Raw genomic sequence first — 24023 nt, 5'->3', positions numbered from 1 at the left:
AATCTACAAGATAAGGTAGATAACAAGTTTCTTAATTTGGTTTTGTAAAGTTATCAAACCTGCAATCCTGCAATGCAAAGCCTGCAATAATCGTCTCAATCCATCCTAAGGTTGTCTGGAAGAGATCGCTCTTAGCGATAAGACCGCCCATTATGTCACCTACTTTAACTAGATTAAGATCAAAAATTTAAAACCGGCGTACCTAATAAAGTATATCTATCTATCTATCTGCACGACCACCATCCCGAAAACCAAATTTTTCGCATAACAGTTGTGTCAACTTGAGTCAGAAAATTCGTAATTGGTGTGTCCAGTATAGACGCATTTATACATTATTATGTTTCGTATGAATGCTTTGAGAAAAAAATATATGTGATATAAATTATAAGTGATTTAAAATAAAATTATCTCACTATTAGCTAATCTATGACCAGCTCGGTCTGTGTTAACGTTAAACCATTTATGTCCGAACAGAACAAGCTCCTCTGTGTTTCGGTTTAGAAGGCGGAAGGCACATTTAATTGCTGAATCGTCTTATCCTCCCCGAAAGTTTGACAACCAGTTTTCGTCAAAGGTATTACTTACCTAAAGCTTTGGTTTCCTAGGAAAGCGGTGCAGTCATATAGCGGCCGTAATACAGCGGTGAATGACGTCACTAGAACGTTGTCTATGTAAACGAAATGGGGCGGTTTCCTAGAGAGCGGTAACTGACACCGTAACTTCAAAAAGCGGTGCCGCCATTTGCATGACGGCCGTCTTGTCGGTGTCAGATGGTTTGGTGAACGTTTTATTGAAAGCGGTGAAGCTTTTTTGATCCGTATTTGTGTTTTTTTTTTTCGGAACAACGTTAAAAGTGAGTTCCAACTCTTGGAGCAGCGAGGACGACGAAATTTTACTAGATTTCGTTCGTAACCACAAAGCAATAAATAATATAAAAAGTAAAGATTATACAAAAAGTCAACTAAAACAGAATTGGTGTCGTGAAATTTGAGAAATATTAAATAAAACAGGTTAGTAAGTATAATACAACTAACAAAAAGTTTATGACGGTGTGTTAAAACGGCCGTGGAACTTTCCACATGTCATCACGGTAAAGACGACCGTCTATTTGCGTCCGTAATATTACGGCCGCTATATGACGGCACCGCTTCCCTAGGAAACCCAAGCTTTAAACAGAATTGGTGTCGTGAAATTTGAGAAATATTAAATAAAACAGGTTAGTAAGTATAATACAACTAAAAAAAAAGTTTATGACGGTGTGTTAAAACGGCCGTGGAACTTTCCACATGTCATCACCGTAAAGACGACCGTCTATTTGCGTCCGTAATATTGCGGCCGCTATACGACGGCACCGCTTTCCTAGGAAACCCAAGCTAAGTGGCAGGTGGTTGCTTAGTTTGCTGCATTGGTGGCTAGGGCTGCCCGGGTATCTGGATTGAGGACAAGCTGATGCCGTTGGACAGATCCATTTTCAACCGACTTTTCACACAGAAGGAATTTCTCAATTAATTTTTTTTTTTTCAAAAGAATATCTAAAAGTCGGTGGCAATATAAAAACAGTCGACGGACCTACAACCAGTGACTTCTAGAACCACGTGAAAAGCTTTTTTCCCCTTTCAGTCCTTCGTGAAGTTGGTTCCTATTTCTTTGTTGAGCTGTAAATTGCAAGTAATAATAAATCATCCTGGCATATTCTTAATGCTGAACGCAGCTGTTTCAATTAATCAGGTAGGTAGAAAGCCTGATACCCATTTTCGAGATTTTGAAGAAAATACTTTTGACAGCAACTTGACGTTGACGTTTAGCCGTATCGTTTGCTTGCTTTACTGTTGCTAATGGCCAGCCATTCAATAAAATTTTAATATTCAATAACTTTACGCACATAATATTAGTGAAATATGGAATAGTTAATTAATTACAAAACTTCCAACCTGAAACATGTCCTTTAAGGTATATTAAAGTGCTAAACAATCAGCCAGGATGACCGTAAGTTTAAACTAATAACAATCTGAATCCGACTATTGTGTATTATTTTGCTAAAACTACTTTAAAAGTATTACATTAAAGTTCAGTAGGTTCTATAATGTATTTTTAGCAGACTACCAGACATATTAATAATTTCATGTAGTCTTGTATTTTTACCCTTGTCTATAATACACTGATAGTTAATGCAATGGGGTATATTCATGTTACTTGTGCTAATATAAAATTTCCGTATTTCTTAGTTAATAACTAACATTGTTAATACCTTTCTGATTGGGCATAGATTGATTTTCTAACTTTCTCAGCTAATGTTTCGGATTTGTTCCAACTAGTTCTAATTCCAGATTTAATTTTAAAAGCAATTAGATTCTCCATGGATTAGTTGTGTTACTGTAGTAGAACCTCTTTTGTAAGGTACAGCAAGTAGGTGGTGCTGTGGTTGGAGTGTAGCCTTAGGGGCACTATGGAGCAAGGACTTGCCGAAAATTTGCCGATTTTTTTGCAGAATCGGTTTGACCTTGCCTGCAGCAACTATTTACGATCTGAGAAGCATGGCCCTAGGATGCACCGTTTCCGAGTTATGGGCCATTTTCATTTTTCGTATTTTTTGAAAATGGTTTATATTTCCAAAATGGTAGTTCGGATGCGATTGTTTTCGGGAAAGAAATTGTTGCTTCACTCGAAAGCATCGTGTAAAAAAAAAAACAGTTAAATTGAGAAAAAAAAAACAACATGAAAAATTTTCTAAGTGTCGGGCGTCGTTTCAGCTCGAGTATTGTTAGGGCCGCTGGACTTGGTAAAATTTTCGGAAAAATTTTTTTGTCGAATTCGACCATTTTTATTTCAGCAACTGATTTTGTGACTCCTTAGAAAGCGTTTACGATCTGAGAAGCATGGTCCTCCGACGCACCGTTTCCGAGTTATGGGCCATTTTCATTTTTCGTATTTTTAGAAAATGGTTTATATTTCCAAAATGGTAGCTCGGATGAGATTATTTTCGGGAAACAAATTGTTGCTTCACTCGAAAGCCATGACACCGTGTAAAAAAACTCAGCAAAATTGAGAAAAAAAAAACAACATGAAAAATTTTCTAAGTGTCGGGCGTCGTTTCAGCTTGAGTATTGTTAGGGGCGCAAGACTTAGTAAAATTTTCGGAGTTTTTTTTTTTTTCTCAATTTTGCTGGTTTTTTTACACAATGTCATGGCTTTTGAGTGGAGCAACAATTTCTTTCCCGAAAATAATCTCATCCGAGCTACCATTTTGGAAATATAAACCATTTTCTAAAAATATGAAAAATGAAAATGGCCCATAACTCGGAAACGGTGCGTCCTAGGACCATGCTTTTCAGATCGTAAATGGTTACTGCAGGCAAGGTCAAACCGATTCTGCAAAAAAATCGGCAAGTTTTCGAAAAAAAAAAAAACGAAAATTTTACTGTCCCAAATTTTTTTTGGTTTTCTTTGCTGCTCATAGTGCCCCTAAGCGTATACTCCAACTCCTACAACTCCGCCCCTAAGACGACCCACTGACCGGCTAAAGTAGATATTTTTGGTTCATATGGTTCTTTGAATATACGACAAATATCTTTAGCCTGTGTTTACTTATATATCACAGCTTTAAGGTAAGGGTATTAGAAAAATTAGGAGATAGAATAGAATGGTAACTTGTTTAATTTAGTTAGATTGCTAATAAAGCAGCACCAGTGTAACCAAGGGGTATTGGGTTGCCCGGGTAACTGGGTTGAGGAGGTCAGATAGGGCAGTCGCTCCTTGTAAGCACTCAGCTACATCCGGTTAGACTGAAAGCCGACCCCAACATAGTTGGGAAAAAGGCTCGGAGGACTTCACTAATAAAGAAGCAAGTGATACAATTAGTTACATAAAATTAAATTTTGGGGTTGGAAAGTTAAATGGTAACTGGGAAAAAACACAATGTTTTTCCAAAATACAGAAGTAAAGCTCCTGACTGATTAATTTATATCTATTTAATATACTAGTTGTTTCAAGACAGTTTAAGAACGATGTTTTAAGGAATTTTAACACAAAATACCTTAACCAAATTGGTATTGTTTCTTGATACTTACACAGAAACAAGTTAGGCCTAAAAAAGAAATAAGCAACAGAAATCCTATACACTGTTTAGTAAATAAACAGCAGATTTTCTAACATAAAGCTTCAATAAATAATCAGACGTACCATCAGATGCATAAAGAGCCAAAGTTAAAGCTTCAATAAATCTATTGCTGACACTTTTTATCTTGTTGACAAAGAAAGAGTCAGCAATAGATTTAAAGAAGCTTTAACTTTGATGGCCATTTGTGTAACTGACAGATAAACTGCCATTGGAAAGCATATTTATATTTTTTTGCTATAGGGACTGGGCATAAATAAAGCCTATATGCTATATACCTTTCAGCTCAAAGTCTGATGACTGATTGCAAGATACAAATAAAATAAATTAATTAAATCCATATACATTTTTATGACTTTATTGTTGCGCAGACCTAGTATAATAAATAAGGTTATCGTCTATATCAAGAGGATGTTTAACCCTACAATGCATACTGTTCCATATCTGGTACAGAAAAATAAACAAATTTCCTGATTGTTTAAAGATACATAGCGTCATTTATTGGCCGAAGGAATATTTTTTAAGCCCTTAGCAACGGTTTACTAACGACAAATGTATGCACTTGATGGCGTAAGGTATCGATAGGTATTGATTCGTACAGAAGTTGAACGATTGATATGAATTCGTGGTTTACGTAAATTGAAAAATCTAAATAAAATAGTTCTAACAATATTTCTAAGTGAAAAAAAATAAGTTTACATTGGAAATAGTGTATACTAAACGAAGGTAAGATAATTTTATTAATTATTACTGTTTTATGTACTAATCTACCCACTTATTTAAACGTTCCAGATATGGTACAGTCAACTTCAGGTCAGTGGTAACAGTTTTATTGGAAAATCGTACTTATTACTATCGAGTTAAGGTGCATGACAGTTACCACTGATGTGCGGTCTACCGTACACCATGCATTAGTTCACTTCTTATATGTTATTTTGGTTGGATTTTATTACAGATAATGACGAAGAAGGTACTATCTAATGAGTTGATTGAGCAGTATTTAGATATACCCTCCTAGTCTAGACTTTTCGAGTGCGGAAAGTGATGATGACATTTCGAAAATCAGATAAAACTTAGACCAAATGACTGCAGATAGTGACTTTGAAAATTATGTCGAGCCTACCAGGTATGCTCCATTATCTTCTATTTACTATACAGTCCCTTCGCCAGAAAGAACTCCTCCACCGAAACAAATCCTCAAGCCAGCATATCAGAGCCAAGTACGTCATCATGCCAAGTAGAAGTTCATTCATGCCAGTTACCAGAAATCGGATGTCAAATAATAATACCGTTGATAAAAGAAAGAAAAGAAGGAGGAAGAAGAGAGGAGAAGGTATCCAGTCACTGGAAACGGTCAACAAAGGTCGACTAAGCAAAGATTTGAAAATCCCATCCCTGAAAGACTTGAAGAGTACTAAAACAGAACGAAAGCATTCAGAAGAATGGGTAGCTGAAGTAGATGGCATGGAAGTCGGCATAGTGATGTTTTATGATAATAAGCCTGTTGTTTTGTCCTCGTCCTTGTTAGGTCAACAGCCCATTGAAAGGGTTAGCCGATATTACAAAAAAAAAAATCAAAAAATTTATTAAAGTGGATTGTCCTAAAATAGTACAAATCTATAATCAGCATGTGGAGGGAGCAGATTTATTGGACTCCTTACTTGGGAAGTACCTACAAATAAATATGCGCACTAAAAATGGTATCTGCGTTTGTTTGACCATTTTCTAGATATTGCCACCATATACTATATCTGGCTACTGCACAAGAGGGTGGGAGAACAAAAGAATAAACCAACTCGCAGCAACATCGCGGAAATCGCTAAGTCTTTGTATGTGGTGTGGTCCATCATTACAAGACAAAAAGAGGAAGACCGTCTTTTGCCATAGAAGACATGATTGAGAAGAAGAAAAGAAATACAGCAATCCTCCCCCCTCGAGGTGTCAGATTGGACAAACTTGATCATCTTCCTGTATGGACCGAGAAGAGAACGCTGTAAATATCCACATTGCAAGGGAAAAATGTATATACTATGCGAAAAGTGTCGTGTTTAGTTGTGTTTGAACAAAGAAAACAATTGTTAGAAGAAAACAAATAAATATCTTCAAAATTAATCAAGTTTAATTTTTATTATTATTTTTTATTATCTCTAGACACTATATAAAACCACATATATTAAATTGACAACATTTAAAAAAATCATGCATTGTAGGGTTAAAATAAAATAGGAATTATGGTAGATTTATATGTACATACTAACTTCCTGCAGTATTTTATTTAGATCATTCAATGAGCATAAAGTAATAAGCGCGGTTCATTGTGATAACACCGTTAATCATAAATTGTGTAACGTTCAATGTGTAAAAATATATTTTAGTGATAAAAACTAAAAAAGAGATTAGTTTCCGCTGTGCTTAAAATTTTGTGAGTATTTGTTATTCAATTGCATTGCAGAATGTTTTATAACAATAATAAATTTATAATGTACAAAAAGCTTTTTGTAACACATACACTGTGTAGGCTTTTGAATCAAACTTTTATTTACTTATGATAATAATAATGGTGTTCTAGCCGATTGTCGGCCACGGTGGCTGTTCTCACATAGATCAGCCAGCTGAGTAGCACATATTACAGTGCAAAAGCACTAATACGAAATAAAGTCAAATTTTTATCATTCAATATGGGATGTTGAGTTCCATAATAAATATGAATATTGCCATAATAAATATTGTGTACAAAGTATATAAATAGACCATAAAGTTCTTATCACGCAATTCCACGCCGATTTTTACGTAATTGGTCACACGATAAGGTTTTTACGGGCAATTTCGAAACTTAATTAAGTTGCTCTAAAATACTCTAAATCGATTGAGTTTTTTTTTTTAAATATTTATTCTCGCTAAAAGGAAAAATAATACGCAAATACAACTGTTGAATGATGACTTTTGAAGTTTTAATAGAAAACTGATAGTTAAGGCTTGCCAGCCATATGCATAAAGTAACAATTTTAGTGCTAATAAAATACATTTCATTAACTGCAGACCGGTCTTGTAATTTCAATTGGCAATTATACAAAAGTCATGATGGCTGAAGGATATACTGAATTGGAAGCCAAAACTAAAAATATTGTATGTATTGTATATTTTGTTCAGTTAGGGAAAATCTTTTGGAATCATGCTGTGGTTTTTTGTATTAAATATTCAATTAGATTGTGGCAAAAAAATTAAGCCTTAAGGAAAATTGTGGCGTTGCATTTTAATCTTGGTCTCCAATATTAATATGCAGGACCAAAAAAGTTGGTGAGAATTTAGATGTGGCAACAGGGAAGAGTTGTCACAATTTATTCCTAATGTATTTGGTTTCGGCATCTAATTATTTATTTTACCTGTTGGTTCTACTCATAATATCGATATTTTTCCTACCTAAACTATTACCTATACTATTTTCGAAATAGTTTTACCTTTTACCTTCAAAGGCTAGAGCCTATCAATATTACTATTTGTATGTCTCTTTCTGACCTCGGGACTACAGAGTCCCGGATTTTTGGAAGGCGAACGTGGGGCCGAAGCCAACACGCTGAAGCCCTTTTGAGACAACTTTAATGAAATGGTAACACAAAACCGACGATTATCCCTGTATACACTATAGAAATGTACCCAAGGACAATCCCCGGTTCTGTGCTAAACTATTGCTAACTATGGATGAAAACTACTTAGGCTATTGTGATGGGATGCTAATGGACTAGGAATGGGGAAACCACTCCGGCAAGCCGGAGGTGGGGGACAGTATACTCTCCCTGGAGCACTCGGATATATAGCCCCGCGGGGTCGCTACTCCCCGTCATCCGCCTCAGATGCCCTGCGGGGCTCAATATTACTATTATTATATTTAATATCAGCTCATAGTCAAATAATTGTCCTCTTAATTCCAATTAAAAAAAAAAAAAAAATTTGAACTTAATAGTTATAACGCGCCTCGCTTTTTTACTTACGAAAAAACTTGCAAGTTTTATCGCATATGTGTCCCCTTGTTCGTCTAAGGAACCACAAATTGTCGTTAAAAGAATTCAACAAAAAACCTGAAATAGTAAACTTTGCCTTAAGCTTATAAAATAAGGCTATTAAAACGCAACGCTACAATTTAACGACTAACTAGCAAGTACTTACTACCAAAAAAAAAAAAAATACATTGCGTAATGTCAATTACAACAATTTTTCAGTCAGCAAAATGACAACATGGTTCCAACCGGTTAAGAAACAAATGAGTAGACGATAAACAAACAAACAAACAAAAGGACAATATATGTGTTGTGATGTATTGGATATGTGTTACATTTGCCGTGCAGGTGGCTAAGTGGTAGCACATCTGGTGTTCAAAATGTTGAGATCCTCGTACATTTATTTAGTAAGTGTCTACGTAACGAGTCGTTGAAAAATACAGTGTTTATTTTTGAAAAAAAAAAAACCTGTAGAGAAAAACGTTACAGCAGTTTTTGCTTAGAAAAATAAATATATAATGGAAAAAAACGCCGCAAATTGTGTATTGGTTAATTGGGTAAAGTTAAAAAGTTTTATTAATAATATTAGTGACTTTTTTCCACTCTAAAATTAAGTTACAATAATAATAATGCAGTATGTAAAAAAAACTTATTAAAAAAATAACGTAAAATTATTTACATTGAAAATGATGATTCGTCATTAATTTATTAATATAGCTTTCGTATTATTATGATTCAAAACTAGGCCGTCAACGAGACCAAATTGGTACCATTGGACAATAAAATATTAAATTGTGTGCAAGTTGGTCAAATATACCTAATGAACGATGATGTCTTCCTGTAGGTGCTAGATTGATAACGGCTGCGCCATTTAGTAACGAATAATAAATTTAATAGGCACTTCATATGCTGTGATTTTACTAGAACACTAGTCTAGCTGAATTTAAAAAACGAACGTTTGGTATTCATTTGTGCAAAAAAAAAACACATTGACTTTTTAAGCAATGTTTTTAAAACAGCATACATTTCAGCCAAGTTCCTGTCTGGAAATACCTACTCCATGTCCTGTATTTTTTTTTGTAGTTTACAAATTTAGTAACATTTGTCACACTTTCGTGCATGGTTTGAAGTGCACTAAAATGCAAGTAAACTGGATTTGTTCCAATTAAACACTCGTGAAAATCAGCGTATGTAGAATTTGATGAAAAAACACTCACTGTTTTTGCCAACTCTTGCTATACTCACTCACACTAATCTTACTAAAAAAACTAAGCATACTTAACCACACAATGTAAAAATTAATTCTAAATTCTAATAACCGTGCCTAAATTAATTCTAAATCCATTCAATTTCAATGTAAGAAGAAGACCACAAAATCAATTATTGTTTAAACATATGACGCAAATATTGTCCGTATGAACCAAATAGTACTTCTCATAACTCACAATTGTTACGAACAGAGCTCGTGCGAACGTTTTTATTTACAACTATTTTTCTATCTTTGTGATCGCACTCGATAATAAATTGTATGGAAATATTGACAAAGTCTAATTGCTATGAAATACGAGTAGTGGAGTAGCTTCGACGACTCGGCGCGTAGACACGTTGGCGCGAACAGTCTAAGACCAAGTAAAAAAAAAGTTGAAAAAAAAATTGGTCGTAGATTGAGCTATGTATTACTATAATGTGCAGGCAGAAGGTCGGGTGATGGGTCGACGTTTCTTTTTAACGCTGGTGATTGGGATGTCTGCCGGATTTAGTTTTGCATACATACTGTTAACATCGAATGGATTCCACCGGCAAATTGCTTTTCATAAGTACAGGTAACTCTATCTTGTATTTTGCATGTCGCATGGCGCCTTATTTCTGTCGTTCCTTTTTTGAAAATGTTGCATGGCATGTCAGTACGCTAATTTTGTAAATAATTAGGGCATTTTTTTGCAAATATTTGTATTTGTTTATTAAAATGTTAAAAGGTATCTATTAAATGAATATTTTGCAAAAATATTGACCGATATCCCTCATGCAATGAATATTTTTTTATAAAAAATGTATTTTTGAACGCCGCAAGAATTCGAGTGCCTAGCATTTAGTGCTGTGCCTGTGATTCTATTTAATAATGATCCAATTATCACAGGTTATCGCAATTATCATTAAGAACCTGTATATATTTATTGGTAGCTACAGTTATTTATCGTGTACCTATTGCTAAAACTTAAAAACTTGCATCGCTAGTAGCTATTTTAGAAAACGAAGATTGTACGCTATTATTGTTTGGCTCTTAATAATGTAGGTAATACCAGGATTAGTTTTATCTCGCGGTTCTCATTGGTATATTTGGTTGGCTCTGTTAGCATTATGTTCGTATACTCTGGGATTATCGATAATGTACAAATAAGGGTACAATTACGTATCTATTGTTTTATGACGTCACTCAAAATGTAATAGTGAATACACTATGCGGGCTGAATACAACTATTTCGTCCATAAAAAAAACATCATACGAAGCGAAAGTTGAGTTGAAATTATTTCGATATCTATTTAAAATAACCGTAAAACAAGTTACTGCAATATGTATTCATGAAACATGGTAAAAAAAATGATAAAAGTGTAACAATACAAAATTCTGTTCATCTTCAAAATTATCAGGTTTTCAGGCTAGTCACGAGCTCTCAGTGATAGGCCAACTAGTTTTAAGTTATGCAAATGCGTATGCCCCAAATGATAGCAGTTTAGTAATTCCAGGTATTTAGGTACAAAAGTACTTATCTAGGCACAAAAATATTAATTACATAACCCGTTTATACTAATTATATGTAAATTTTATTAGATAGGTAGGCAACGAAGGCAACCTTTTTATCGTAGTAAAAAAATTAAATAAAGTTTTCTGTGAAATAGTTTTACAGAGAAATAAAATAATGTTCACTGAGTGTCATTATTGGCAAGTGATTCTCAAACGTTAGAAATGTATTTTTAGAATCACAATTTAAGCTATCCAAATTCAAATGCTTAATCGAGAAGCTAGTGGAGGTTTGGCCAATAATCTTGGCTAATCGATGGCAGATGATGACTTAAAATTTTGGATACCCAGTGTTTCCCCACGCATGTAGGTCTTAGATAGTGCAGGTGTTATTGAAGGTTCATATCTGAGGGAAAATGCGTCGAGCGTATCGTAAATGTATGATCGATGCACTAACGCATCATCGGTTAGGTGTGAATTATAGAATGTTTTAACGAATATTTGTCTGTTTTGGCGTAACGCGACCGACAATACCCTGCGCATTTTCCTTCATATACGAACCTTTCCTTAGGCACATTAGGCATAGGTACCGCACCAAAAGAGCTTCATAATAAGACTTCTGAACATAATTTTGAACAGAATAAACCGAGGGCATTACATACAAATCGTGCGTTATCATTAAATGTTGACGTTCACTGGCCTGCATTACTTATCAGTGTAGTTATTGACCACTTGGCTTCAAGGCTAGCTTTACATTGTTTTTAGCTAGCAGATAACATTATTTGCTGTCTGAAAGGGATGTGAAGCCCCTCTTGTGAAGGCTACACATACTTAGGCTATTCTCACCATCGAAGAGATTAAACACAGGACAGAGCTTTCATGTAGAAAAAAAACCAAAGTACTTTGACTTGCTATTAAAAAAACTATGCCTCTCTGAAGTTGGCTGTTACTGTATTATTAACGAAACTTCTGTGGGGATGCGCGCAGCGTTAAATGTCTGACTTCGGAACGGCAACGTTTTTTGAGATGCGTATAGTATTTGATCAAAATCTTGCCTGATAACAAGAGCCGGTTTGGTTGAAAATGGGGCACGCTTAGGAGTAACCAATTCAATAGTTTCTTGAAGAAGCCTATTGTGGTGATCTGGAAATATACGAATCTGACAAGGTTCCACTCTTAAGCTGTAAACATAATAGAAATATTCCTACGTTTTGTGCGTATGGGTGGTGTTTCCAACATGGGTCTTAGAGAGCTGAGGGCTTGTATCTATAAAAATAAAGTTGAATGACTGATGTAGCCTTATCTATGTAAAATATCTGTATAGCTTGACTGATAGAAGAGTTTCTTAGAAGTTTTTATTGTTTTTCTTTTCTTTTAATTTATTTATTAGTTACACGTTTCTTCTAGCCTTATTCTTTTGTTCATGAAAACGTAGAAGATTGTTAGCTGTAGAAATGTTTTATTTTAGCGTGGGTAGTTTGTTTTTCTTATATTTTTTATCATTTCCATGCTTTTTGAATGGCTAAGCCGCGTTTGGGCGCTTGCTGAACCATTTAGTCCTAGGTTTTCATATGTTTATGTAGCTAGTGGATTTCTATCTATTATTTTCGTACTTTATAGTCAAAAAAATGTGGAATGGAATTTTGAAAATAATGTAATGTACCTATAGTATAGTAGAAATGTGATTGTTATTTCATATTTATTACGTTAGCGAGAGTTATCACAGTTGTTTTTTATTTACATAGGTGTAACAATGCTTTATTTCATGCCTCGAGCCGCAAGTCTCACAACATCAATAATGCAGAATGATATCATAGTGTTTGTGGGTCACTTTAATAGTAAGCATAAGTACAGTAACTAGCATTATTTGTGTTTAGAAAAAGAGTTGCTATTTTTTTATAAAATAGCGATTATCAATTTAGTGACTGTATCTACATTTTCCCAAATTATATTTGCTAATCGTTTAACAATGTTTATGTAACACACATAGAAAATAAATATTGGAAACTTATCACATTTCTACTATCTAAGCATTTAAAGAGTTTAATCACCATAATTCGAACATTTTAAGTCAACATTTTATAGGCTTTTTTTTGTCAACGTTCCATTCAGTATTTTTTAAACAATCTTTTGCAAAATTGAGTACAAATAAAAGACAAAAGTAAATTCGAGTCGATGACAAATCTTACAGGACTCGTCCCGAATAAAATTTACATCATACATAGTAATAAAGAAAACCAATCAAAATACACCCTTATTTTATCCAGTTCTCTAGGCTTCCACAAAAATTAACCACCTCCATAATAAATTCCAGGGAATCAATAAGAGATCTAGATAAGCATCCAATAACTTCTATAAGCGACCACGGCGTTGACGAGCCAGCACATAAAGATGAAGACAGATCCATAGCCGATGAGCTGGCTAAACGCGTGAGGGTGCTATGCTGGGTCATGACGCAGCCGAAGAACCATGAGGCTAAGGCTAAGCATGTGAAGGCCACGTGGGGAAAGAGGTGCAATAAACTGCTGTTCATGAGCAGTGGTGATGGTAAGTGCACTTCCTTATAGAGATGAAGATAGATCCATGTCTGATGAGCTGGCCAAACGGGTGAGGGTACCATGCTGGATCATGACGCAGCCAAAGAACCAGGCTAAAACTAACTCTCAGCTGCATAATAATTAATGAGAAAAACATGTTTGGAATGAAGCGTTATTCAAATAGCACTGAAAAATATTTGCTCTATTATAACAAAAACAATATTTTTTCTGTATGAATATAAAACTTTATTTGCAAAAACTTATTGTCTACATAATTACCTATAGGTATTTGTGTTTGAAGTTCACAAGTGTTTTTGCTAATTAGTCATTAGTTCAATCAACCATTGTTCTTAACACACTATTGACCGTGTGACATTGATCGACATCAGACATAAAAAGAAGTGTGTCCTTACTGAAAAGGGAAAGCATCTCTGTCTGTCTCACGCGGTTTGACGCTAGAACTAGTGAATCGATTTTGATGCAGCTTGATACTCAGATAGTCTACAGCAGGGACTGAAAACGGTAAAGGTATAAGGGTATGGTACCGGTATAGAATTACGATACAGTTTTGATTTAGGGGTAGACCCAAAAAGGTAGAGAATAACGGTTGTGGTACCGATAAAAAATATACCCATACATTACTAGTACCTTAACCGAAATAATTTCGGTACCCAAAAAAAATCTAAGAAAGCGAGCTGTCGACGTCATTTCTTAACGAGCGCGGGCGGCAGGATACAAAGAAAACCTCAATTTTATTATTTAAATATCTAAAAAAAATAATGATACCGCAATATTACGATCCCAAAATAAACCGGTACCGTTTCTTTAAGGTATCGAAATTTAAAGGTATGACGTCATACCGCTTACCGTTTTAACCAGTATTTTTTCGGTTATTCAGTCCCTGGTCTACAGTCTAAGAAAGGATTTAGTCTACTCAAATCTGGTTGCGGCAAGTTGAATTTCTCAGACACTGGTTCAAGTAAACTGGTTTTTTCTATGCCATTTCTAAGTCTGAGGAACCCCAAACCGAGTACAGTGATCGCAAGTCTCAAGATAAAATGGAACTAAGTTCATTGTTGACAAACAAACACATATTGTGTGCTATCGGAATGTACTGTTGATAGCACAATACTTGTCCGATAGAGCGTTTTAATTGACACTTGCCTTGTCTTGATATGAATACAAGACCTATATTAAACACAGGCAATTTGTAGCGGTTTCACTTGCGTTTTTAGGGTACAAATTCGCTCAAAGTAGTTTTGCTAAATGGGCCATCTAACACTGAAATAATTTTCAAATTTGACTGGCAGCTAAGTATTAAGCTTGTAAAGAGGGGCGTTTGAAGAACGTTTTTAATTTAAATGTTGATAATTTTAAAGTGTCACAGAAGGTTAAAAGGTTATGTTAATATTAATAAAACAGTTTATTTGTGTTAATTAATACCTAATTACACCACTTGTGCATTATGTCAACTTGCTATTGCAATTTTTATACAATATACAATGTGAATGTTTTATACATTCACAGTGTTTTAATTAAATTAAATATGTAGGGATAGTATATAAATTATTGGGTTATCTATCAAACAGTTGGATGATGCAACTGACTCCAAGGTGCGGATAAATGACCCCATTTTGACATTTAGATAAAAAATATTGCAACGCGGTCCGCGGTCCAGTTGTTAGCTTATTTGTCAAATTGGAATGAATAAAATGTTGATATAATTAATGCTCAATCCTTCTCCATGTGAGAGGAGGCCTGTGCCCAGCAGTGGGACGATAAAAAGGCTGTAACATACATAATTATGTAGCATCTAGTTCTATATTACACCATCAATGACCATCTATGTTCCTTGAAAGCAAATGTTTGCAGAAACTGATTTGGTTTCTTTTTATGTCCGGCGTGCAAAAATCTCTTCCCTACAGATAAGCCACCTTTCTGATCCTATACTGTCAATAGTGACTGAGTCCAATGTTTTAACAGTACATTCAAGGAAGAAGCGTATTTATAAAGCACATACGAAACGAGCACGTGTGTAACCACTCTCATTTATAGGGTTCCGTACCCAAACTGTAAAATGGGACCCTATTGTTTTCGCTCCCCTGTCCGTCCGTAGGTCCGTCTGTCACCAGGCTGTATCTCATGAACCGTGATAGTGAGAGAGCTGAAATTTTCACAGATGATGTATTTTTCTTGCCGCTATAACAACAAATACTGAAAACAATAATAAATATTTTGGGGGGCTCCCATACAACAAACGTGATTTTTTTGTCCGTTTTATAAATAATGGTACGGAACCCTTCGTGCGCGAGTCCGACTCGCTCTTGGCCGATTTCTTTGTATTTTATCTAAAGTTCTTTATTTCCAGATGAGTCATTACCAGCAATAAGGCTACCAGTGGATGAAGGAAGAGACTTTCTATGGGCTAAAACGAAGGCAGCTTTCCGATACGTTTATGAGCACCATAGGAGAGAAGCCGACTGGTTCCTTAAGGCTGATGATGATACGTAAGTAATTTTATTGATTTTATAAGAAAACTATGTGTTAATCGCAATGACTTGAATAAGAGAATGTGTATGTATAGTATGAAGGTTGACAAAGAGAAATGGAACAGAACAGGAAGAAAAGAAGAAGGAAAGAAAGCAAGAAAATGTGTGCACTATTTAGCAGAACTGATTAACGGTTTAGAAGATCACATCTATGGCAAAAAAAAAAACTAAAATAAAATTTTCTTGGAGCTTAAATTACTTTGGAAATGCCCAAAAAACAATTTCTCTAAGATATTTAGATGTCAAAATACTATCTAAACTGCGAAAATCTAATGCTTGTTTAAGATTTTTTATTTTTATTGGATTTATTTCATCTTCTTTCTTACAAAAATTTCACAATACCTACACCCTTAACCTAGAAAACGTGGAAGCTGATCATTGTTTTCTTAAACCAAGGAGTTACATTATCTAGTATTACCATATGAAAACACATGATCCCCGTTTAGATACGGTCGTGTTGCCATTGTTTTAAATAATAATACGTAATATCTTTGTCAAGGTTTTCTCTAGTGTTATTATTCCTTAACCGTAGAGGGACGAAGCGAATGTGATTTCCGTAACGGCTGATCTTATGAAATAAGATGAGCTGTAATTATGAAATGACAACCTTTTAAGATGCGTTTTGAACGGTAGCTGCCGACTACAACGACTGTACAGTTACCGGCACGGATGTCGGGCTCTCGGCGGAAGAGTGGGGATCGCTTTGCGCACCCGTACGCATAAGGCAATAAGGCAGTAAATCGCTTCTGCGCAGGTGAAGGTCAGGGCTCGACATCCGTGCCGGTAACTGTACCTATGTACTGCTGCCGTTCCGAACCAAAACGATTTCATGTAAATACGAAAAAAAAAAACCAGACCAGTAGTCCAGCTGTGGCCGATTCAATGCAGTCTGTGCCGATTTTATGCAGTGTGTGCGGTCAGCAGTTGGCATTCAAAACGGACCCTCAATATGACTTCGAATTCGGTTGATTATCTATCTATTTCTCGTCCGAAGTTAAAGGATTTTGCTATGTAAAGACTCACCCATTAGATAAATTGTCACTATAGCAAGGTTTTCCTAAGCCAGACAATAATTTTCGCTTCATCTAACATTTGTATTACCAATTCTATCAATATTATAATTCCCCCATTAGAATTCTGACGCCGTAATGCGATAAACTTGACAACAGTTGCTCAAACAGCCCACAATTTGAACAACTATACGCAATTACTAAACAAATATTGATCTAATTTGTTATTAGGAGTTTGAAACTGAAAGCGATTGCGTAATCCTTTATTGTAGTAGTAATTTTGTATTTGTATCTTACGACTCATTGTATCATTGAATAAAGATTTAATTTGGTAATCATCTTTATGTGCATAATATATGTACTAATATTGTAAAGCTGGAGTTGTTTATATATAATAATAATATATAATATCAGCAAATACTGGTCAAAAGTCTTTCAGTGTTAGATAGCCCATTTACTTTTAGAGTACATACTTAATTTCCCACAGGTCGCAGGTAAAACCACTGGCAAAAGCTATAGTTTAGTATAAAACAGCTAGCGTAAAACTACGCCTGCACACCTAATATGTCGATCGTTATCTAATAAAAACACATCACCATATTCCAATTTCATTCATTCCATTTGTATAAAATATATGACAAATTGTCGGCCCCTTTGTCTGAGATTACCATTGTAATTTCCGTTCGTTTTGATAAACTATTGTAAAACTACGCTATGGACAAACAGCTGTAATTTGTAGTTTGTTTCGTTGTAATGTTGGTAACAAACTGTGGTTAATTTATGGTAATTTCCAAGGTGTCTTTGTTGTCCCTTTGAATGAAACAGCTGTTGTGTTTTAAAGTACGTAGGAATGTTGGTAGAACTAAGGTTAAATGAGTGACTTTAAAAAATGCTATTTTTCGTCTGTTCTGTTTTAGGCAGATGATTGAAAAACTTTTGATTAATATCTACTTTTATTTAAGTTTTATAAAACTTAATAATGAACCTATAATATAACCTGAAAACCGCAACAAAATTGATTCAGCCAAACGTGAGATAATCGCGAAGGTACAACATCAATAATCGCGAAGGTACAACATCAATCTGAGGACCAAATTTTTTTAGATGTCGTTTTAAAAATTAACAAATTATTCCAAATTGAATATTTTAGAAATAAGAATAATATTTATGATAATGCCTCTATAATTGATGAGAGTTATTTTTTCAGATACGTGGTCGTGGAGAACTTAAGATACATGCTGGCTGACTACGATAGCAGAGACCCCATCTACTTCGGGTGTAGATTCAAGCACTTTTCACCACAGGTTTGTACCGGTTTTATTCGGAAATATCTTAAATACCTAGTAACGTTGTTTAGTGATTCCACTGAAGAAAGGAATGGGCGAAGAAATTCGGTTGTTTATTTAAAAGATCCGGTGCGCTAGACTTTGGAGTCTATGCGATGATTCTTGATCAAGCCTGCTGTGATTGACGATTTAAAAACACTACAATTGTCCAAAGTAATCCCTTGTTCAAAAATCCGTTTTTTGTACCACTACTCTCCATCAATTAAAGGGAGCCAGGATCTAATTGATAGTGTTTTTTTTTTTAATTGCAAAATTTATTCAGTAACAAAAAAGCACCCTTATCCTAGGTATACATTACCCTGTTAGGTATACTCTACCCTATTACCAATTTATTTAAGTGTTTTTCCTTTCTTATACATTTTAGCATGTTAAAAAAAATACTTTTCTTTCAGGGCTACATGAGCGGCGGCGCGGGCTACGTGCTAAGCAGGGAAGCTTTGGACCGGTTCGTGAACAAAGCGCTGCCGACACCACAACTGTGTAACGCGGGGGACCGTGGCGCTGAGGATGCTGAGATGGGTGAGATATAATAAAATAAACTATATATGATGATGTCCTCCTAGCCGATTATCAGCTACGGCGGCTGTTCTCATGTAAGGAGATTAGCCAACTGCGCAGGACATATTACAGTGCACGAGCATTTGCTTGGACACAGGTGCACTCACTATTCCTTCACTCTCATAGCCTGATGGGACGGCAATCCGACACCACCGGAGAGAGATCAGGCGCAACTAACTGTTTTTCCGATTTTTTATGTGGTACTATATCATGCAGCTAGATAAAAGTAGTTTTTACTCTTTCCACTATGGTATATATCTCCATCAGTATTTCAACGTAAAGTAAATTTACATAAATAAATAAACAACCTGTAAATAATTTTAACTGGGTGCAGCTGTGTGTCAGTTTTACAAGGAGCAACTGCCTATCTGACCTCCTCGACCCAGTTACCCGGGTAACTCGGTATCCCTTGGTAATGGTAAGACTCTCCGGCTTCTGACGTGCAGTAACGCCTGCGGGGATGTTCAAACGATAGCTGGGACCCACCAATTTCACGTCCCTTTCAAAACAAAAAAGAACTTGTTATGTATGCGGCATGGAAAAACAAAAGCCGATTTTCTTATTCGATTTTTTAGGCGATTATCACACTGCCCCGCATGATGCAGCGTAGTGCGTGGATGCGTTTTTTTCCGTTGTATGGAAATATCTCCGTTTGTATGGAAAACACGCATAGTCCAACACACTGAAAATGCATCCACGCGCGTTCATGCGGATCACGCACATACATGCGGAGAAACACGCACCCCCGCGCGTAGGTGCGGGGCGAGACGCAAGGTATGGCACACTGAATCCCGCAATGCCGCGCGTGATTTTGAATGGGCGTGACGTGTATATTTGAAAATGGAACTCGCTGTGCGCGAATTTACAAAACGCACCTACGCGCGTGAGTGCGTGAAAAACCCGCACGATGATGCAGATCTGCACTCCCGCAGGAACGCGCGTAGGTGCGTCGACACCCAAGATGCAGCGTGATGCGGGGCAGTGTGAAGATCACCTTAGGGCTATAAATAAATTGGTCATTTTTTTCCAAAATTAGATTTTGTGAATTTCTTATCTCAATAACACTATATAAATGACATTTGAATTTATTTTTAGGTAAATGTCTGGACAAAATCGGCGTCCGCGCAATGGACTCCCGCGACGAGTTGCACCGCGGCCGTTTCTTCCCGTTTGTACCGCAAGACCATCTGTTCCCGAATAGGGACAAGGACTTTTGGTACTGGAACTACATCTTTTATCCTACTGATGAGGTAACTTATTACAAATCTAATTGTTTATCTTGCACTTTAGGACTTCAGATAGTCATGACTAGCTTTTCCGCCAGCAGTTCTAGAATTTTCTTCGCGCACCCGGAAAAAAGTAGTCTAGAGCCTTCCTCGATAAATATCTAGTCTATCTACCACTGAAAGTACTAACAAATCGGTCCGGTTTTTGAGATTCTGGCAAACAAACAAAAATCTATCTTTATAAGATTGGAGACCACTCTTGAATGAAACGGAGTTAAGTGTTTCATAACACCCAAAATATAGCTCCTAATTTCTGCTGCACCTTTTAACGTCATTTTGAGAAAGGCTTTTGACTTTTATCCGGGTGCGCGAAGTGATTCCAACGGGACGCGAGTGAAACCTCTGACGGAAGCTAGTTGTAATTATAATGACGTTGCATTTTGACCGACGTTATCGGCACGGATATTGAGCCCTTTATTGCCTTATGTGTACAGTGCGCAAAGCGATCTCCACTCCTCCGCTGAGAGCTCATTATCCGTGCGGGTAACTATACAATAGGGTTGTTTCCTAGTATTTATTTGGTTAAAAATAAATAAATGCACCGAAAGTTTACAAAACCAAGCTAGATTATATTATTTATCTGACCATATATTTTTTTTATTAATTTATGAAATTTAAATTTAGAGCCTATGACGTCACGCCATTAAAAACGACGAGAAGAGACCGATGACGTCATCCTTTCCATATTTGACAATGACAAGTATTTTGAAGTATTTGACAGTGACAGATATATAAACCGAAATAACCTCAGAATTTTAATGTTTCGTTTATTTGCTTTTGTGAAGTTCTATGTGTTAATTGCATTTAAATGATACAACTGATAAAGAATTATGGAGAAGGGATTTATGAAAGCTGATAGTTCCAATCTGCCAAGAGTTTTATGGTCGCTCAATTCTTTGCCAATAACCAAGATTTATATTCAGCAGAATGTGGAACAGTTTATTTGGAGCACTAATGATCGTGAAGTCTCGGACAACATAAACCTTGTAGGTATTCATTTAATTAAAGTTTTTTGAAACAGCATCAAATCTTTTCGAACGCTGACACAAACATAACCTCAATATAAATAAACACAAACTTTACGTTTCTTTGCACCGTTTCATTTTACTCAAACAACAAACAACTCAAAACTCAAATAGTTATTTTAAGTTTGTGCTAAATGTATAAAAATAATTTACATGTATAAAATATTATAGTTTTTGTGGCTATTTTATAAAAATACATTATTAAAATTAAGAAATCAATTAGTTAGTATGTTAGTTTTTTCTCGTCAGATGTACTTTAATGTAAAGGAATGAATAGTGAGCAGTGACGTCACAGTCACGTGATCTAGCGTTTTCTGAGCAATATTTTAAGAAAAATAGAAAAAAATGTAATACATAAAAAATAAAAAGATTTGAGACAAAAAATTACAGAACGGGTGATCTTAAAATTATTTAGAAGCTATCTAAATAGATTACCGAAAATTGGAAACAACCCTATTACAGATATATGCAAAAGAACATATTTGTTTATGAACGTATAAAAACTAAATACCTAAATTTTCTTCCAGGGTCTAGACTGCTGTTCAGACCACGCGGTGTCCTTTCACTACGTTGGGCCCGAACTAATGTATGTGCTTGACTACCTCATATATCATTTGCGTCCATACGGCATTAAGTACGGGAGCGGCATTATGCCCAAACTGTTGAGGGGTAACGATACTAAAGATATTGAAAACCGTTAGGTTTTGTAACACTGGATATAATATAAAAAAGAAAAATATCATAAAGTTGTAGGAAAAAAAAAACAGAAAAATGGGGAAATGTTGATAAACAGTTTGAAATACGTGGTATATAGTTCATTGAATTTAACTGCCATTGTCATTTTATTTATTAAAACAAAAACAATTTAGACCCGAGTTCACTGACAAAATAAAAGTCCAATTTTTTTCTAAAAACAATTGTTTATTTTGAAAATAGAAAAAGAAAAATATTTAAACAGTTGTTTTATAAAAACAAAAGTTTAAGTTGTTGGTGAACTTAACCTAAATAGGCCAATATTTTAGTGTCAATTTGAAATCGTCATATCAAAAAATATCACGGTGCCATATTATTTATTTGAAATTTCTTTACTTTTAGACTTCCTAAGTCTTTTGTATTCAGTGTTACCAAAAAACTATTTGTTTTCAAAAATACAAAACATTCCGAAATGACTGCTTTGTCTAAAGAAAAAATCTATACTTGTAGATAAATGTGTATATGTATATTTGGGATTTTATATTGTAAAGAATATTAGTAATTAGTAAATTAATATAAACATTACCTAAACTAAGTAAACAAAACGGCATAATATTTGTAAATGTACAGTAGCGTCTGAAAAATCTAACTTACGTAACATGTTTTTACTTCAGAAAAAAGGAGGCTCTCACTTTTTATACGTGACTATTCGCTGGGTGCATAGTAGGCCTGCCGGGGCTTGCGGGATTATTGTTACCGCGGTCCTGGTACATAAAGGGCTTAAGAAGGAACATGATGGGTTTTAGTCAGTAAGAGTCTGACACTCCCTCACGCTGCACCCACAGTGGGAGGGGTCATTTGATAATTTCCCATCACAAGGGCGTAATCAGTATGAGGTGGGAGAACCATGAATTGAAATGTTCATAGTAGGTATATTGGGCAAAAAGCAGACGAAACACAATAGTTAGATAAAGAACAACTTCTTTTTCATTTCTATAATATCTTGGGAAATGCGCAAGTTAGCGCAATGATTGCGCACCCAGCGAATACTACACTGGTTAGTTTATATGGCCTTCGAATAGATAATTAGTAAAAAAAACATAGATTCCTTCGATAATGGTTTTTGCCCTTCTTGGCAGTCGGGTAAAAACTTATTAATGAATTCTTGCCTTTCAAAAAAACTTGTTCTAGTCTGATTTTAAATTCTGTCCTATTACTTTTATAAATCGAAATATTTGGTCTCTGTATAACGAAAGTCTTGATATAGCTTTTACAACGCAAAAAAATAAATAATAAAATAGTAATTCTTCATGTTTTCTGTAAAAAAAAACGAATTTCATGTGTTACGATCATATAGAATTCGTAATGTTACAATCACTGAAAATATAGATAATCTCTATTACTAGAAACAAATATAAATTGGTTAACTACAAAGTTATATTGCCATAATACTTTAATATTAAGTAAATGTCATAATAATTATGGTTACCTTTTTACATCAGGGTTTTTGGCATTTATAAACGAATTTTACCTTATTTAATTTGAATAATTTATTTATTTTTTAAAGTTAAAGTAATAAAAAATATTTAAGAAAGCCGATGTGAATATAAAATTGATACATTCGAAATATTTGTGAAGCCAATTAATGTTTGAGCGTTTGAAATTTCACTTAAAAAATAACTATTTTAAGCAACAGTTTTGAAGGAATTAATTTATAATTCTTGTGAAGATTTATTTTAACGTTACGTTCAGAACTTCAATAAATTTTAAACGCTCATACATAAGTGGTGATTTGGAATAAAAACGTAAGTCATATAATTGTTCCTTATCGATAATTTATTTAAGTTAAAATGTGAATTAATCTAGATGCCTCAGCCAAAGTAGTGTAACTATATATCTATAAAAAATATATATTATTAATAAGACGGCTAGTCTCGCGATACGAGGTATGTTTTCATACGATTATTTATTATTAATAATAATTAATAGCACCGTTTACAGGTCTTACTTTATTTATTGTAGATACGATAATAGACTAAAGTAGGTAATGTCATTTTATACTAGAAAAGCAGATTAGTTTAAACTTTTTGACGATATCACATAAAAGCCTTAACGTTTAATAGTAATATCATCATATTGTAATTATATTCAAATATACGTAGACAATTTT

General features: G+C 34.9%; 1 protein-coding gene across 2 annotated transcripts; it reads left to right on the top strand.

Annotated features, from left to right (window-relative positions):
* The first annotated feature begins 1805 nt into the window (after positions 1-1805).
* On the top strand, positions 1806-23130 carry LOC124637529 (glycoprotein-N-acetylgalactosamine 3-beta-galactosyltransferase 1-like). Of its 2 annotated transcripts, XM_047174042.1 has the most exons (9): positions 1806-1986; positions 9802-9932; positions 13164-13396; positions 15755-15893; positions 18153-18249; positions 18684-18810; positions 19945-20099; positions 21062-21121; positions 21688-23130. In XM_047174042.1, the coding sequence occupies exons 1-9, from the start codon at positions 1981-1983 to the stop codon at positions 21859-21861; spliced, it is 1122 nt and encodes a 373-aa protein (XP_047029998.1). In that variant the 5' UTR covers positions 1806-1980; the 3' UTR covers positions 21862-23130. The 2 variants fall into 2 exon arrangements, with proteins under 2 accessions (XP_047029998.1, XP_047029999.1); XM_047174043.1 differs by lacking the exons at positions 1806-1986; positions 21062-21121 and adding an exon at positions 7986-8516.
* Positions 23131-24023: the final 893 nt, after the last annotated feature.

This window comes from Helicoverpa zea, chromosome 16, assembly GCF_022581195.2.
Source record: "Helicoverpa zea isolate HzStark_Cry1AcR chromosome 16, ilHelZeax1.1, whole genome shotgun sequence".
NCBI lineage: Eukaryota > Metazoa > Arthropoda > Insecta > Lepidoptera > Noctuidae > Helicoverpa > Helicoverpa zea.
Note: the sequence above shows the minus strand (reverse complement) of the source record. Positions and strands in the feature narration are given on the sequence as shown.